This window comes from Diplotaxodon limnothrissa, linkage group LG23 (genome assembly GCF_057381915.1).
Source record: "Diplotaxodon limnothrissa isolate DT_005_m linkage group LG23, D_limnothrissa_male_GT1.1, whole genome shotgun sequence".
Classification (NCBI taxonomy): Eukaryota; Metazoa; Chordata; class Actinopteri; order Cichliformes; family Cichlidae; genus Diplotaxodon; species Diplotaxodon limnothrissa.
The window spans coordinates 15,532,624-15,547,157 of record NC_140617.1 but is presented as its reverse complement, the minus strand read 5'-3'; the positions used below and the strand labels follow the sequence as shown (position 1 = coordinate 15,547,157).

The 14,534-nt window shown below is 40.6% G+C and overlaps 1 protein-coding gene across 1 annotated transcript; it reads left to right on the top strand.

Moving 5' to 3' along the window:
• The first annotated feature begins 999 nt into the window (after nucleotides 1-999).
• med8 (mediator complex subunit 8) lies at nucleotides 1,000-4,848 on the top strand. Its single transcript, XM_085348157.1, has 7 exons — nucleotides 1,000-1,063; nucleotides 1,281-1,402; nucleotides 1,664-1,808; nucleotides 1,890-2,030; nucleotides 2,126-2,213; nucleotides 2,307-2,546; nucleotides 4,314-4,848. The coding sequence occupies exons 1-7, from the start codon at nucleotides 1,058-1,060 to the stop codon at nucleotides 4,382-4,384; spliced, it is 813 nt and encodes a 270-aa protein (XP_085204283.1). The 5' UTR covers nucleotides 1,000-1,057; the 3' UTR covers nucleotides 4,385-4,848.
• The last annotated feature ends 9,686 nt before the right edge of the window (nucleotides 4,849-14,534 follow it).

The window sequence follows — 14,534 nt, the reverse complement described above, 5'->3', positions numbered from 1 at the left end:
AGACTCTCTACTTTAGCCGTTTGGCTCTCTACTCAATAATTATTATATTATTGACGTAATATAATAAAAATATACTTTTATTACTATATGTGAGGAGAAGGATTTTAAGTTCCGCATTTAACGGAGTCAGTAAAGAGTTGATATTATGGGAGAAATATGATCTCTCTTTTCCGTTCCTGGTACCTGGAAAATGGTACTATTAATTGACATTTTAGTTATTCTGTAACTGATGTTATTATTGTTGATAATACTAATTAGCAGGTAGAATTAGGATTTTGGTGGTGTACAACCACAAACTTTGACAGCGCATTTGATATTATATGCTACCAGGTGCTTTCTAAAATTGCAGATCATTCACTCATAATGGTCTGCAATTCGTATGTGTTGTGCTTCATGTTGAAGCAAACTGAAGGTCCTGGTTTCTTTCTGCGTGCTCACGCTTCCTCCCAGAAGCATGCATGTTAGGTTAACTGTTTATGTCTGTGTATCTAGATGATTGTCTCGTGACAACATGGTTCATATTGTTAAACAATAACTGCTTTACTGATAAGGCAGCAGCACCATGTTGTAGTTTAAAAGCAGTTGTATGTTGCTATATCTCAAGTATAGAAATAAATGGAGCATTTATAAGGTAGGAATGTAATTGAGAACCTGCAAAGCGTTATCTGACACACACACACACACACACACACACACACACACACACACACACACACACACACACACACATACATATATATGTATATGTATATATATATATATATAGAGAGAGAGAGAGTATACAGTTAATGTACAAATTAATTACTATAGTAATATAGATTAATATAGATATACATTCAGTTTTTACATATATCACATTTGAACTCTAAACTCTAAACTGAAATGTTTGCTTAAATATCGCATAAGTTGTGTACTGGATTATTTGTTTACGAGAACATTTTGAATAAATAAACGTTATAGCGTTTCCGCCATGTTTAACCAGCAGGCTTTTACTTTGACAGTGATGAACCGGAAGTGCTTCTCTGTCGCTTGAGGTTGGCTAAATTCTACTTGAACAATGCAGGTAATAAATATGAATATATATTCTGTACGACAGTATAATGCCTTCTTAGATGCAGTAACATTCATTAAAATGTTTATTTTGTCTGATGACTCATTTTCTTGTTGTTTAAGTGACTGACTCTTAAGTGGCTGAGGTTATGCACTCTTTAGCCGTTTGGCTAGCACAGCTGTGTATTTGCAGTGTTTGGGAGGTTTTTAATGCTTTTGTTGTCTTTTAGCAACGAGAAGAGAAACAGTTAGAGGCGTCAGTGGAGTCTCTCATTTCGCGGGTGGCTCACGTTAAAAATGCTCTGCACAGTTTCATTTACAAACTAGAAAACGAGTACGAGCGTTTGACGTGGTGAGTAAAATTATTTTCATTGTAAAGCAGGCTGTTTTGTTTTAAAAGAAACGCGACATAGATTTAAGTCGAGCTAATACTTTGTTGTTCAAGCTGTTTTTGACAACAACATATAAACACGGTTTGTTTCTTTTATTTACAGGAGCAAATTTGACAGAAACTGTGGAAAATCTTGTCTTGTGGATATACAGATTTGATCTGAAACGCGTGCTTTGTGGATTATTTTGAGCTCTCACAGATGTGCCCTTTTTTGTCCTATAGGCCTTCTGTTTTGGATAACTTCGCCCTTCTGTCTGGTCAGCTGAACACCATCAATAAACTGCTCAGGAACGAGAAGACACCGTCCTTTCGCAACCAAGTTATAATCCCCCTGGTCCTGTCTCCAGACCGAGATGAGGACTTGGCAGTGAGTACCACAGCTGATAACACGTTTCCTCTTTTGAAAAAAGAAGTAGTTTCTCTGAGCTGTCTGTTTACCTGCTCTCAGAAACTCACGGAGCAGCGCGTTCCAGTGTTCAGCCATGAGATCGTACCGGACTACTTGCGGACCAAACCTGACCCAGAGGTGGAGGAGCAGGAGAAAACGCTGAGTACAGAGGCAGCACGTATTGGCCCCGATGTGGCCCAGGTTAGTTTGGACTCGCATAAAATAAAATATTCTGTCATTTTTGGGAATATTTTGCAATTTTTGTTTAAACCTTCAGGTTTTATTGTCATGAACAGAAACAGATCCAGGCTTTGAATAAGATTTGCACTACTCTGCTGGAGAAGCTAAGCAACCCTCGTGAGGACAGAGATGCAGAAAGCGCTGGTATGTTGCACTTCTGCTGCAGTTTTCTTTAATAAATTACACAAATACAATGGTGACTCTCAAATTTTATTTTATTTTATTGTTTTTACACAGCTATGCGACAGAGCAAACCGTCTTTCAACCCTGCTGACACTAACGCATTAGTTTCGGCCGTTGCATTTGGAAAGGGACTTTCCAAATGTAGGCCTCCTGGTCCCGTGGCCCCTGGACACCAAGGACAGGGGTCCATGATGAGTGGAGGTCCAACCTTACAGCAGGTCACTATTGGTGGGGGTTCAGGCCAGCAAGCAGGTATGGGAGGACCTGTGGCTCAACAGCAGCAAGGTCAGACAGGTAGGAGACTTGGAAAGCTGAGTTAGTATTTTACCTGAGCACAGCATCACAGTTATGTGAGAGCCAGCCATAGAGTGCTTTGCCGTGTTTCTTCAGTTTTCTTCAGTTTCAACATTTTACCGATGACAGTCATTAGTTTTTGAATTATAATGAATTAAGTGTGATGCTCCATTTAAAAATGATGGTCACTTTAAGAGGTAGGAAGGTGAATTATACAGGATATGTTAAAGACAAAGTTTTAAAACACCAGGCTAATAGCAAAAATGCTCAGTTCTAGGCTTCATAACAGGATACTCAAACAATTTTACATTATCATGCAGTTTAATAAATGGCCTTTTCCAATATTTAAAAAAAAAACAATAATATTGCACAAATGAAAAAACATTCTCAAGCTAATGTGCCCATTTTTCCCATGCAATAATCCATCTATGCTTCCACCCAAATGCAGAGGCTGAAGGGACCGTGGCGCGTACTGACGATTAGCCCTTATTAGGGGGCATTAACAGTCATATCTGATATATAATAGATGGCATTTTGTCATAAATTTGGTAGAAATGCTAACATTTCTGCATAGAATTCATTTCTGTGGTCTAAGTATAGTTGTTATCATGTAGTTTACAGCTTAAAAACATGTTAAGGTGTGCACTACCTGTTTAATTTAACTTGAAATGAGCTTTCACCTCAAAGTAATCCCCATATTAATGCCAGGAAACTTCCCACCCAACATTACATTGTAATGAGATGATAATATTCATTTTCATATGGAAACTGCTTGTTTGTTTAGATGTATTGATACTGCTTTGAACTCTACAGATCATTTTCAAGAGTTTATGGACCTCGAAACTTGCACATTGACTGCTAGCTAAGATTGTCACAATACTAGAATTTATTGAGTATATACTCAGGGAACTACTAAATACCATTTTTGAGACCATGCTGACGATTTTGACCCCATCCTGCAACAATAGTAAAGAAAAGTAATAGTGAAGAACTCACATTTCAAAAAACATGTTGAATTTTTGCAAACTTTTTCAAAAATAAGTTGGATTCAACAAAATAGGTTTTTAAGATTCATCTGATTTCTTTTATTAATTAAAAAAAAAAAATGTTCTTCTTGTTCACAACTGCATGCAGCCTCTCTGTCATCCACCATCCACTCTGCAGCTCTTTGCATCCTCAGCTCTGCTCTTCAGGCCTGAAACCCATCTGAATAAGCTACTCTTCTCCAGATTTGACTTTTTATTTTCTTGGATTATCCACTCATGGCTGTGCAGAGCAGCCTACTCGATTCACCATGTGTCCATAACCCGACTTGCCACAACTCTATATTCAATATGCCATCTGTCATTCATAATCATTACAGGCTAACTACAGCATGCTAGCTGCTGCGTTAATGAACTGTTAAATACTTCAGTGCTGTTGAAACAGACGTTTTACTGACCTCTGAAATTCCTCCTCAAGTGTTGTTCAGTGTTATGAATGCTAACAACTTTAGTTGTTAGTGAGGGGAGGGGCTGTGTGCGTCACTGTCTGCAGACTGTCTTCAAAGATGGAACTGTTTGTATCGATACTATGGCAAAGGAGAATCTCAATTTGATAGTCATTTTGGAGTTGATTAATATTGGAGTATTAAATTAAATAAAAATTTTTTGACAACCCAGCTGTTAACACAGGATGTTTTGAATGATTTATATCTGCACTTGAAGAAAGAAAAAACCTTAAAGATGCATATATAGGGTTGATCTCTTCCCTTTGGTTTTCTCTCAGGAAAAATGCCAAGCAGCATCAAGACAAACATCAAATCTGCGTCTGGGTCAATGCATCCTTACAACCGATGAGCGGCCTTCTCACCTGTTACCATTCGGAGACTCACCTTCAGAGGTGCCAGCATTTACAGTAGAAAACTGTCACTTCTGTTTAATGCAGGGGTGGGCAAAACATTTTTCCAAGGGGCCTCATGAAAAACTGGGACTGTTGCGTAGGGCCCCCATTTATAACTTGAACTGATCATTATGATCTCATTACAAGGTTATTGTTACGTCCTTCCACAAGTTCAAGTTTCTTTTGTGGCGTCTTGGAGAAATGATTCCCCCATGCCTGTTTTAGTGCGTTAGTTTCATGGAGAATAATAAATACAAAAACAGCATGGGGATTTTTTTTTCACATGTCACTGAAGCTGTTGTAGTTTTTCATATCACATCTAAATGTCAGTGTTTGTTTGAACCACTAGATGGCAGTCTGCTTTCATTTCTGGAATTATAGTTTGGAACTGTAATCAGGACACTTTTTTCAATTAAAAACAATGTGCTCAAAATAATTCCTTGTTGTGTAATTAATCCACTGTTTACTGTTGTTTAATTATTATTAATACACTGAAGGTTTCTATAAATTAATAAATCTTAGTGCCTTGATGCGGAAGCTCTCGTTCTCATCAAATGACCATCCCCACATGTTAGATGTGCACTATGATCTGATGTCTGTTTCACATTTCTGCCCTTTATTTTTTCTTCTGCTCCTCTTTGTCCATTTGGCTGCAGTACCAAAGGTGAGAATAATGAGGGTGGACGTTGCTCTGTGTGGCCTGATAATGTCAAAGTGTTTAAGGGGGGAAATGAGGAAGTATCGGTGCTGACGTGTGAGGGGGGCCTCTCTCTGTGCCGGCTCTCTCTGTCCACTCCAATCCCTGTCCTGCTGCACAGCACAGTGACCGTGCTGCTGTCACAGCATGCAGACCCATGCCTGACCTACATACACCCTCTGTCCCCAAACAGGCAGACGTCTCGCTGTGTCAGCCGCCGTGGTCAGATGCTCTGCTGAGACAGCTCAAAGCTGCACAAGGTCACACTTGTGTCCGTGGATGAGGTCTAAATTTTAAACAAAGAGCTAACGGGCAACATCCTGCGAACATCACAAAACAGAAAGGTTCAGCTGAGGTTATCTGCCAAACTATCATCCAAACTTAGAGACTGCAGAGGACACACTAGGATGGACTGTTTTCATACCATCCTAGTGTTAAATTTGACTTTATACACAGAAATATATCCTAGATTCTTTGCAAAACATGTTTGTTTTTTTCTTTCATGATTTCTGCAAATAAAGTGACAAACTTGTGAGGCTCTTAGGTTTTTCCTGTTTTCTTAGATGGTCCAGTTACATATAATTGGCATATTCCAAATAGTATTAGATATGATGATAATCCAAAACCAGTCCTCCCGAAAAAGAACAAATGATTTTTTCATATATAAAAGTCTATATTTTGACATATAAATCTACTTTTATTTTTAATTTAAGCAGTGATATTTACTTGCTGTCTCTGATGCTTTTATCTGCACTTCAGTCAGTTTTTTTTTCTTTTCAAACCACCTTTAAAGGGTAAAAATATATTTAAGTGCTTATTTTTTTTAAATCATTGCTAATACTAAATCTAAACAATCTGCTAAAGATCCCTCCCATTTCAGTCAGCATGCCATCCTGCTTCAGATTTCAAAATGAGTCAAACAAATAGTTTACTTTTCCTCTTTAGTGGTAGTTCATGTTAAAAGATGGCCATGACCAAGTTGACCATGCTTCCATTCTTATAATTTTCTGTTGAACATTATAAGAAAGTTTCTTCTTCTCATATAATAATGGCATATTGTAAAGAAAACATCGGCTTTCCTGATTGTCCAATCATTTAAACAGTTGCAGCGATGTAAATTGCACTCCCTGGTGAGTGCACATATAGTTCTGACACACTATCAGTGCCCCGAAACCACCGTCGCCACCGCATCTGAACCTTATTACAACAGCTAATCGTCTCTCTGTTGTGCAATTAGAGCGTTCATTTACTCCCCGTCATAAAATATGAATCTGAACAAAATCCATTTACGCTGCGGTACAAAACCAAAGTGAAGCAGTTTTATGAATTTGGTAAAAGTTATATTGGCACCAGAATCTGATTTTGTGCCTTACTACAAAAATGATTTTGGATTAGACACGCAATGCAAAGTCATTAACTTTATGGCAAAACAGCATAAAAAGTGTAGGAAAAACTGTGGACAACACAAACCGATGTTGTAAACCTTCAAACTTTTCCCTGCATCATCTAAAAGAAATAGTTTTGACACTCCAGCCTTTTAGTAATTTAAATGATCATAAATAAATAAACAAATAAAACAGTAGCTTAATAATTAGCAGCCAAGGTAATACGACATTCATCAGATACACTAGTTTTGCTTAAAGCTACAGACTGACTTTAAACTGTGCAACTTTGCAGGAGGAGAGCAACTCTTAAATCACGTCTAATTAAATATTTCATTTAGCTGCCTTATTAGTTAAAATATATTTAAGCAGCATATTGAATACAGATTTCCATGGAAGCCCGTTTCTGCCACAAAAAAAAGTATCCATAACTCAAAATTTCGACTTATTTTCTCGAAATTTCGACTTATTAACTTCAAATTTCGACTTATCAACTCGAAATTTCAAGCTAGCTCTGCCAATCAGTAATCTATCTGGAATGCGCACTAAAAATCCCCATCGCAACAAATTGGCGCTTTTCGAGAGTACATTTGCTGAGAGTAACGCCATGTGATTCAGCTAATAACACAAGCCACACAAATCAGCAATTTGTGCATTCATGACTGGTTGTAATACTGGTAGCTTAGCTATAACATTTGTAGCTTAGAGCTTCAGCTTCTGGGTAACAAGGAAATGACATCATTCACGTAGATTGCTGATAGCAGTTAACATCGAGATATTAACTCAAAATTTTGAGAAAAGTAAGTCAACATTTCGAGCTACTTTTCTCGAAATTTTGAGTTAATAAGTTGAAATTTCTAGAAAATAACTCAAAATTTCGAGTTATGGATACTTTTTTTTTGTGGCGGAAACGGGCTTCCATAGATTTCAGTGCACTCTTTATGAAACAGGGGGCATGTCACCGTGGAAAAGTACACTCTTGTCAGGATAGAAATATACAACTATAGATGAGCAGTACTTTGTAATGAAACAAGTAACATGCCCCCTACTCCATGAAAAAATTCCACCAGATCCTCTCATTATTCGAGGCCCATTTGTGCCAGTATCTGTTGCACATTTTGTATATGAGCCTTCACATGATGTTTCATAAGCTTTTTTTCTCATCTCCATTGTTTCCTTTAATGATTCTGCCTTTGTATGACACATCAGGTCACAGAGACCATAACAGGGGTCATCAGCGTTTTACTTTTGGTGCACATTGAGGTTTGGGATTTGGCCCATTCTGTAAAATGATCCCTGAAATTACTGTTTTGACAATTAATTGAAATTCATAAAATCAAGACTGTGTGCGAGGAGAGCCTCAGAGAGGTTTTATATCACATCCAGTGCCGACTGCCTCTGAGCCTCGCTGTACATAGTGGATAATGGGGAAACTCAATATGACAGCTGCCTCCTAAATTACAGTATACACTATATAGCAGGGTACACAGAGCAGGGGTAACTAGACGGTTTTTAACCAGACACAAATCCGTCCTGACAACATAATCAGCATTGCTATCTTTTGAAAAGACAGGATTTCCCTCTGAAGCGACACACTGCAGTGACCAAATGTGTCAAATGACTTCATGTCCAGAAATGCAGGAAAAACATTTAAGAAGATAAAAACACAGAGACACAAACCCCAAATAAATGAGCTCACAGAAACAAGCGAGCAAGAGAGTGGACGTGAATAATCCTTGCATATGACTGAGCTAATTATTCCAGCAGCCCTGGATACGGATGTTCTTCATTAAATATTTTTTTGTTTCATTTCTGATTTATGTTTTGGAGAGATAACTTTCTCATTTATTTAATAAGAGCATCTCCTGGCACGGTTTTAAAGGTTTTCTTTATTTTTCCTGTAATTGAAGAACATGATAAGGTCCATAACTTGCTCATTATGGAAGCTTAAGGCAAATATAAAGAAAGAGTTTACAGCCTTAAACTCCCACACCCCAAAAAAGGCTCAAATATTCTGCAGAGTCTAATTCAAATGTTCCACGGTTGAAGTCACTTGAAAGGCTCCGATGACGCACGCGGATCTGTGAAATCTTTTCCAAATGTCTTCTTTATGAAAGTTGGGATCAGAGGAATTCATTAAGGATCTGTGGGTGGCATAGGCAAAACGAGTACTGAGGCTTTGCCAAACTGAACTGTTTCCAAATCTGAAATCTGCAACGCTGACTGGAACACACCCACAGTCACTAATTACTTGACCCTATTCCTGCGCAGCCTTGTGGAGTTATTTTGTGATTCATATACGGTCTATCAGGAGAGAAGACGACTTGTTTCATTTTATTAATGCAGAAGGTTTCCTTGAGACAAAGCTTCTCCACCTCAGACCTTACATCGTCTACTTCAGAAACCATTCCCTCAGGCGCATGTGTGCAGCCTTGTGAGTGTGTGTGTGCATCGTGTTGGCAGATGCTGTATCGGGTGCACATTATGCATTGTGAATAATCCTGCCTCTTGATGAGCCTTATATTGTCATCGATATAATGTGAGCCCTGAGCCCTCCTGCATGTGCCACATGCTTTGTGGTCATTGAGGTTGAAGAAGATTGATATGAAATTCCATTGGCTTAGATGTACTAAGATGAGGTCAAAGAAGGCAGATGTGATTATAATGAATGTTTGTCTTAGCCTATAGAGAGACACAATCCTGTGCTTGTTCCCTGTCCGAGTGTATAGAGCAGAGAGCTGGATTAGACTCTTAATCTAATAGACACCACGGTGCTTTAATTAATTCATTAATTTTTTCTTTCAATCAAAAATGTATTTTTACATTTAAATTTCTTCCTCGAGATCTTAAATTTCTGTTATTTTCTATTTTTAAGAAACAGCATAAATGAGAAGTCTCCCTAGTTATGATTAAACAACATGGAAAGCTGTAGTTGCACATTAATCCTATACACCATTTTATTGTATTGCATCTTATTACTGTTCAGAGATGAATGAAAATGAAACTGCAGAGTTTGTGGTCAAACTGGAAAGGGACCATGGGATACATCCTTGGCTCAGCTGGTAGAGCTGGTTTGATCCCCAGTCTCTCCACTTGCTGAGAGTCTCAGGCCACCAAACCCCAAGTTACCCTGCAGGGCATCAAAACACCTTGCGTGGTTATGTGTGTGTGTGTGTGTGGATGAGAAACACACTTCAAATACTTTATAACACTGCAAAGTTTAAAAGGACTATATAGGTGCTGGCTATTTAAAATTTTACCCTGCTGCCACTGTGACCAAGCTGCCTATCCGGTCGTTAAGTGATGACGTGACGAATCCTACTTCCGGGTCTAAAGTAGTAGCGTTTAATATAGCTTTTGTGTTGTTAACATGTTTAATGTTTTGTATTTTCTTCTATTTAATCTCAAAAAGCTCCTAAAACAGTCAGTGATCACTGTTGACCTCCCTCGGCTTTTATTACCGCTAATCATTTATTTAAGCTCAGTTTTTAAAACCTTAGGATGTAACTACAGCCCAGCCCATGCAGCAGTATATGAATGACTAACCTCGTTATCTCAGTTGTTCTCCTGGCTGAAGTTTGGTCCTTTTACAGCATCCTGCCATGTGATTACATTTGTTCCTGACCACCGAGAACACTCACGTTAACTTTTATCGAGTGGGAAAAAAGTTAGCTTGTTTATATTATGCTAACATAGCTGTGTCGCTAGCGGTCACGTAGTACATCATTATATACCAGCTAGCCAAACTTCAGTAACCCTACAAACGTCACTGCTGTTTAGTTTTCTGTCTTCATTTATGTTGGAAGTGATAACAGAGCTGTACGTTTTAATTTGTTTCCAAAACCCCGCAGTCAGGACATGCTATATTGTATTTAGATAGAAGCTAGCGAGCTAACTCCCTGCTAACTTCTAACTCCGTTAAATGTCATAAATTCCGTTTTCATGGATGCCTGGATGTTAAACTCAATTGTTACAACTGGTACAGCAGAACGCTGATCATTTTATTAAAGATGAAAGACTTTAGACAGTTTTTCAACTCTCAGTAATGCCATAGTGATCGTTTGATATATGGACCTGCAGCGGAGTTTAGGCCCAGACACGACTAGTGACGTCAGACTTAACGACCGGATAAGCAGCAGAAAATGGCTTTCAATTAATTAATCATTATTCAGACAATCAATCATTACTTCCTCTCAGTGCACAAAAATACAGCAGGAATTTTGGGAAACGGATACAGACATTTTACACCATTTGCATCATAAATCATCAGAGTCTGTACAGTAGTGATCAACATGTACAGTCCATCCAGACTGTGACATCACCCATGGGTTACAGAGTCCTGCTATGAATCCTCAAGCTGAGTGATTTGACAGTTACCAGAGATCACAAGTGACAGATCTGATGGCAATGCTACACACTCATACGGCAGCAGACAAGGTAGAGCTAACACTGCTTTATCTCTGATTTGACTCTAGTAAGTAAAGTTTATTTATGAAGGGCTTCACAGACAAACAGTCACAAAGTGCTGTACACAGAAAGAGTAAACTAAATAAGAACTTTAGTGCCATAACAGCCAATAAAAAACCCAAAACAAATAAAAACATATTTTTTATTTAGAAATGTTATGTATTTTCTTCTATTTAATCTCAAAAAGCTCCTAAAACAGTCAGTGATCACTGTTGACCTCCCTCAGCTTTTATTACCGCTAATCATTTATTTAAGCTCAGTTTTCAAAACCTTAGGATGTAACTACAGCCCAGCCCATGCAGCAGTATATGAATGACTAACCTCGTATTGTGGATGGATTATCTCAGTTGTTCTCCTGGCTGAAGTTTGGTCCTTTTACAGCATCCTGCCATGCGATTACATTTGTTCCTGACCACCGAGAACACTCACGTTAACTTTTATCGAGTGGAAAAAAAGTTAGCTTGTTTATATTATGCTAACATAGCTGTGTCGCTAGCGGTCACGTAGCACATCATTATATACCAGCTAGCCCAACTTCAGTAACCCTACAAACGTCACTGCTGTTTAGTTTTCTGTCTTCATTTATGTTGGAAGTGATAACAGAGCTGTATGTTTTAATTTGTTTCCAAAACCCCGCAGTCAGGACATGCTATATTGTATTTAGATAGAAGCTAGCGAGCTAACTCCCTGCTAACTTCTAACTCCGTTAAATGTCATAAATTCCGTTTTCATGGATGCCTGGATGTTAAACTCAATTGTTACACCTGGTAGAGCAGAACGCTGATCATTTTATTAAAGATGAAAGACTCTAGACAGTTTTTCAACTCTCAGTAATGCCATAGTGATCGTTTGATATATGGACCTGCAGCAGAGTTTAGGTCCAGACACGGCTAGTGACGTTAGACTGAACAACCGGATAGCTCCTCGGTTCACAGTAGCATCGCTCAGCTAACATTCTAACAGCACATTTGAGTTATTCACCCCCTCCTTTGCTGTGCTGAATCATAGCGTAAGCAAATCACTCAGGACTCACTAACCCCCTCCCGACCCCATCTTTATATTTCCTTTTTTATATATATGAAAGTTGCTAATATGTAAGGAATGTCTATTCTCTGAATGTGTAATATATGGTGCATTTTGTTTGTATGTTAATTTTACTAATAAAAAAAAAAAATGGCGCAAAGAAAAAAACAACAAAAAAACTAACCCCCTCCCTTGCTGTGCTGAATCGTAGCATAGACGAATCACTCACTCACTCACTCACCCCCTCCCTCCTGGGTCACGTCTTCTTCTTCTTCTTCTTCTTCTTGGTTGGCAACGAATGTTAAGGCGCATGACTCAGGCTCCACTGCTTCAGAGGTGTTTCCTGTGTGCGCAATTACTTGTGCTCAGGCTCGTAAAATGGGTGAGATTGTGGATTTGTCGGGGTCGTTTGATGAAGACGACTCTTTCGTGTCACCCATTGATTCTGTAAAAATCTCCACATGTGACGTCCCTGAAATGATTCCCGAGGACAAATTTTGATTCAAGATGGCGCCGAGTATGGCAGCCTCGTCGCGAGCTCCCCCAAGCAACAGCTTTTTTCTGTGTTTAATTTTACTTTTCCTTCATTTTTTCGCGAGTAGCACATGTCTCCTTGTGTACGACCGACAAACCTTACTGGACATAAAAGACGGTCTTTCTTATAACTTTCCGGAGTTCAAGTTTTGCAACACGGACGCTCCGTTTGCAGACCCCCCATTCATCTCACCTGAGACGCCTTTGTTCTCTGGCCCTGGAGGCCGCAAACGCCGACGCAGAGGGAGAAGATCTGGCGTTCTGGTTCGACTGAGACGGCGCACTAACAGACCACCGTTACCCAGTTTATTACTGGCTAATGTGCAGTCTCTGGAGAACAAGCTGTACGAGCTTCGGGCACGGATCTCATTCCAGCGGGAGATGCGGGACTGCTGCGTGATCTGCCTCACAGAAACCTGGCTATCGGACAAGGTACCAGACTCCGCAATACAACTATCGGGGTTCTCCGTGCATCGCGCGGACAGGTCACAGGATCTTACTGGGAAAAGCAGAGGCGGTGGTGTGTGTTTCATGATCAACAACAGCTGGTGTGATTATGCGAACGTGCACCCGGTCAAATCCTTCTGCTCACCGGACCTGGAGTACCTGATGATTAAGTGCCGGCCATTCTGGCTACCGAGGGAATTTACAGCAGTGATTATTACGGCTGTTTACATTCCCCCACAAGCCGACACTGACCGAGCGCTCAGGGAACTGTACAGCGCGATCAGCAGCGAGGAAACCGCACACCCAGAGGCAGCGTTTATCACAGCCGGAGACTTTAATAAGCGAAACCTGAAGAAAGTCTCACCCAAACTCCACCAACACATCCATTTTAACACTCGTGGAGACCGGCTACTCGACCACTGCTACACCTCTTTCCGGGATGCGTACAAAGCCCTCCCCCGCGCCCCATTCGGCCAATCAGATCACCGCTCCATCCTGCTCCTGCCCGCCTACAGGCAGAAGCTGAAACAGGAAGCTCCAACCCGGAGGGCAGTGCACTGTTGGACGGACCAATCAGAGTCTGCGCTGCGGGACTGTTTTGATCACGCGGACTGGGAAATGTTTCACGTGGCTGCTAGGGACATTGACGAGTACACAGACTCAGTCTGCGGATTTATCAGGAAATGCGTGGAAGATGTTGTCCCATCCAGAACAGTTAAATCCTTCCCAAATCAAAAACCCTGGATTAACGGAGATGTTCGCGCGGCACGGAGCACCGCCTTTGCCTCCGCGAACACATCGGACTACAAACACGCACATTACCAACTCCGGAAGACGATCAAAGCAGCCAAACGTGAGTACAGGGACAGGGTGGAGCAACAGTTTGACAACCCTCGGAGTATGTGGCAGGGACTAAACACGATCACAGACTTTAGAGGGAAAACCAGCACACCGCAGACCACGGCCTCCCTGTGTGAGGATCTAAACGTATTCTACGCTAGATTCGACACAGCGAACACCATGAGACCGGACAGTGTGCGCACCGCGGAAAACGTCAGTGCGCACACTGTGTCTGAGGAGGATGTGCGGAAGTGCTTCAGGAAGGTGAACGCACGCAAAGCTACTGGTCCGGACGGGATTCCCTGCCGCGTCCTCAAGTCATGCGCGGCTCAGCTGGCTGGAGTGTTCACGCACATCTTCAACCTTTCCCTCTCTCTGTCTGTAGTCCCAGCCTGCTTCAAAATGGCCACCATCGTCCCTGTACCCAAATCCTCCACCATCTCCTCATTGAACGACTGGCGACCTGTAGCCCTGACCCCCATCGTAAGCAAATGCTTCGAGAAGCTGGTCAGGGACTTCATCTGCTCTGCACTACCCGACTCACTGGACCCTCTACAGTTCGCATACCGCCACAACAGGTCCACTGATGATGCCATAGCCCTGACACTACACACTGCCCTGTCACACCTGGAGAAGAGAGACACGTATGTGAGAATGCTGTTTGTAGATTACAGCTCAGCATTCAATACCATCGTTCCCTCAAAGCTGGACAGGAAA

Excerpts from the sequence above, each read along its gene's own strand:
- med8 (XM_085348157.1), top strand. Across the intron at positions 1,809-1,889 it reads ACCGAGATGAGGACTTGGCA|AAACTCACGGAGCAGCGCGT; the intron begins GTGAGTACCACA and ends ACCTGCTCTCAG. Across the intron at positions 2,547-4,313 it reads ACAGCAGCAAGGTCAGACAG|GAAAAATGCCAAGCAGCATC; the intron begins GTAGGAGACTTG and ends GTTTTCTCTCAG.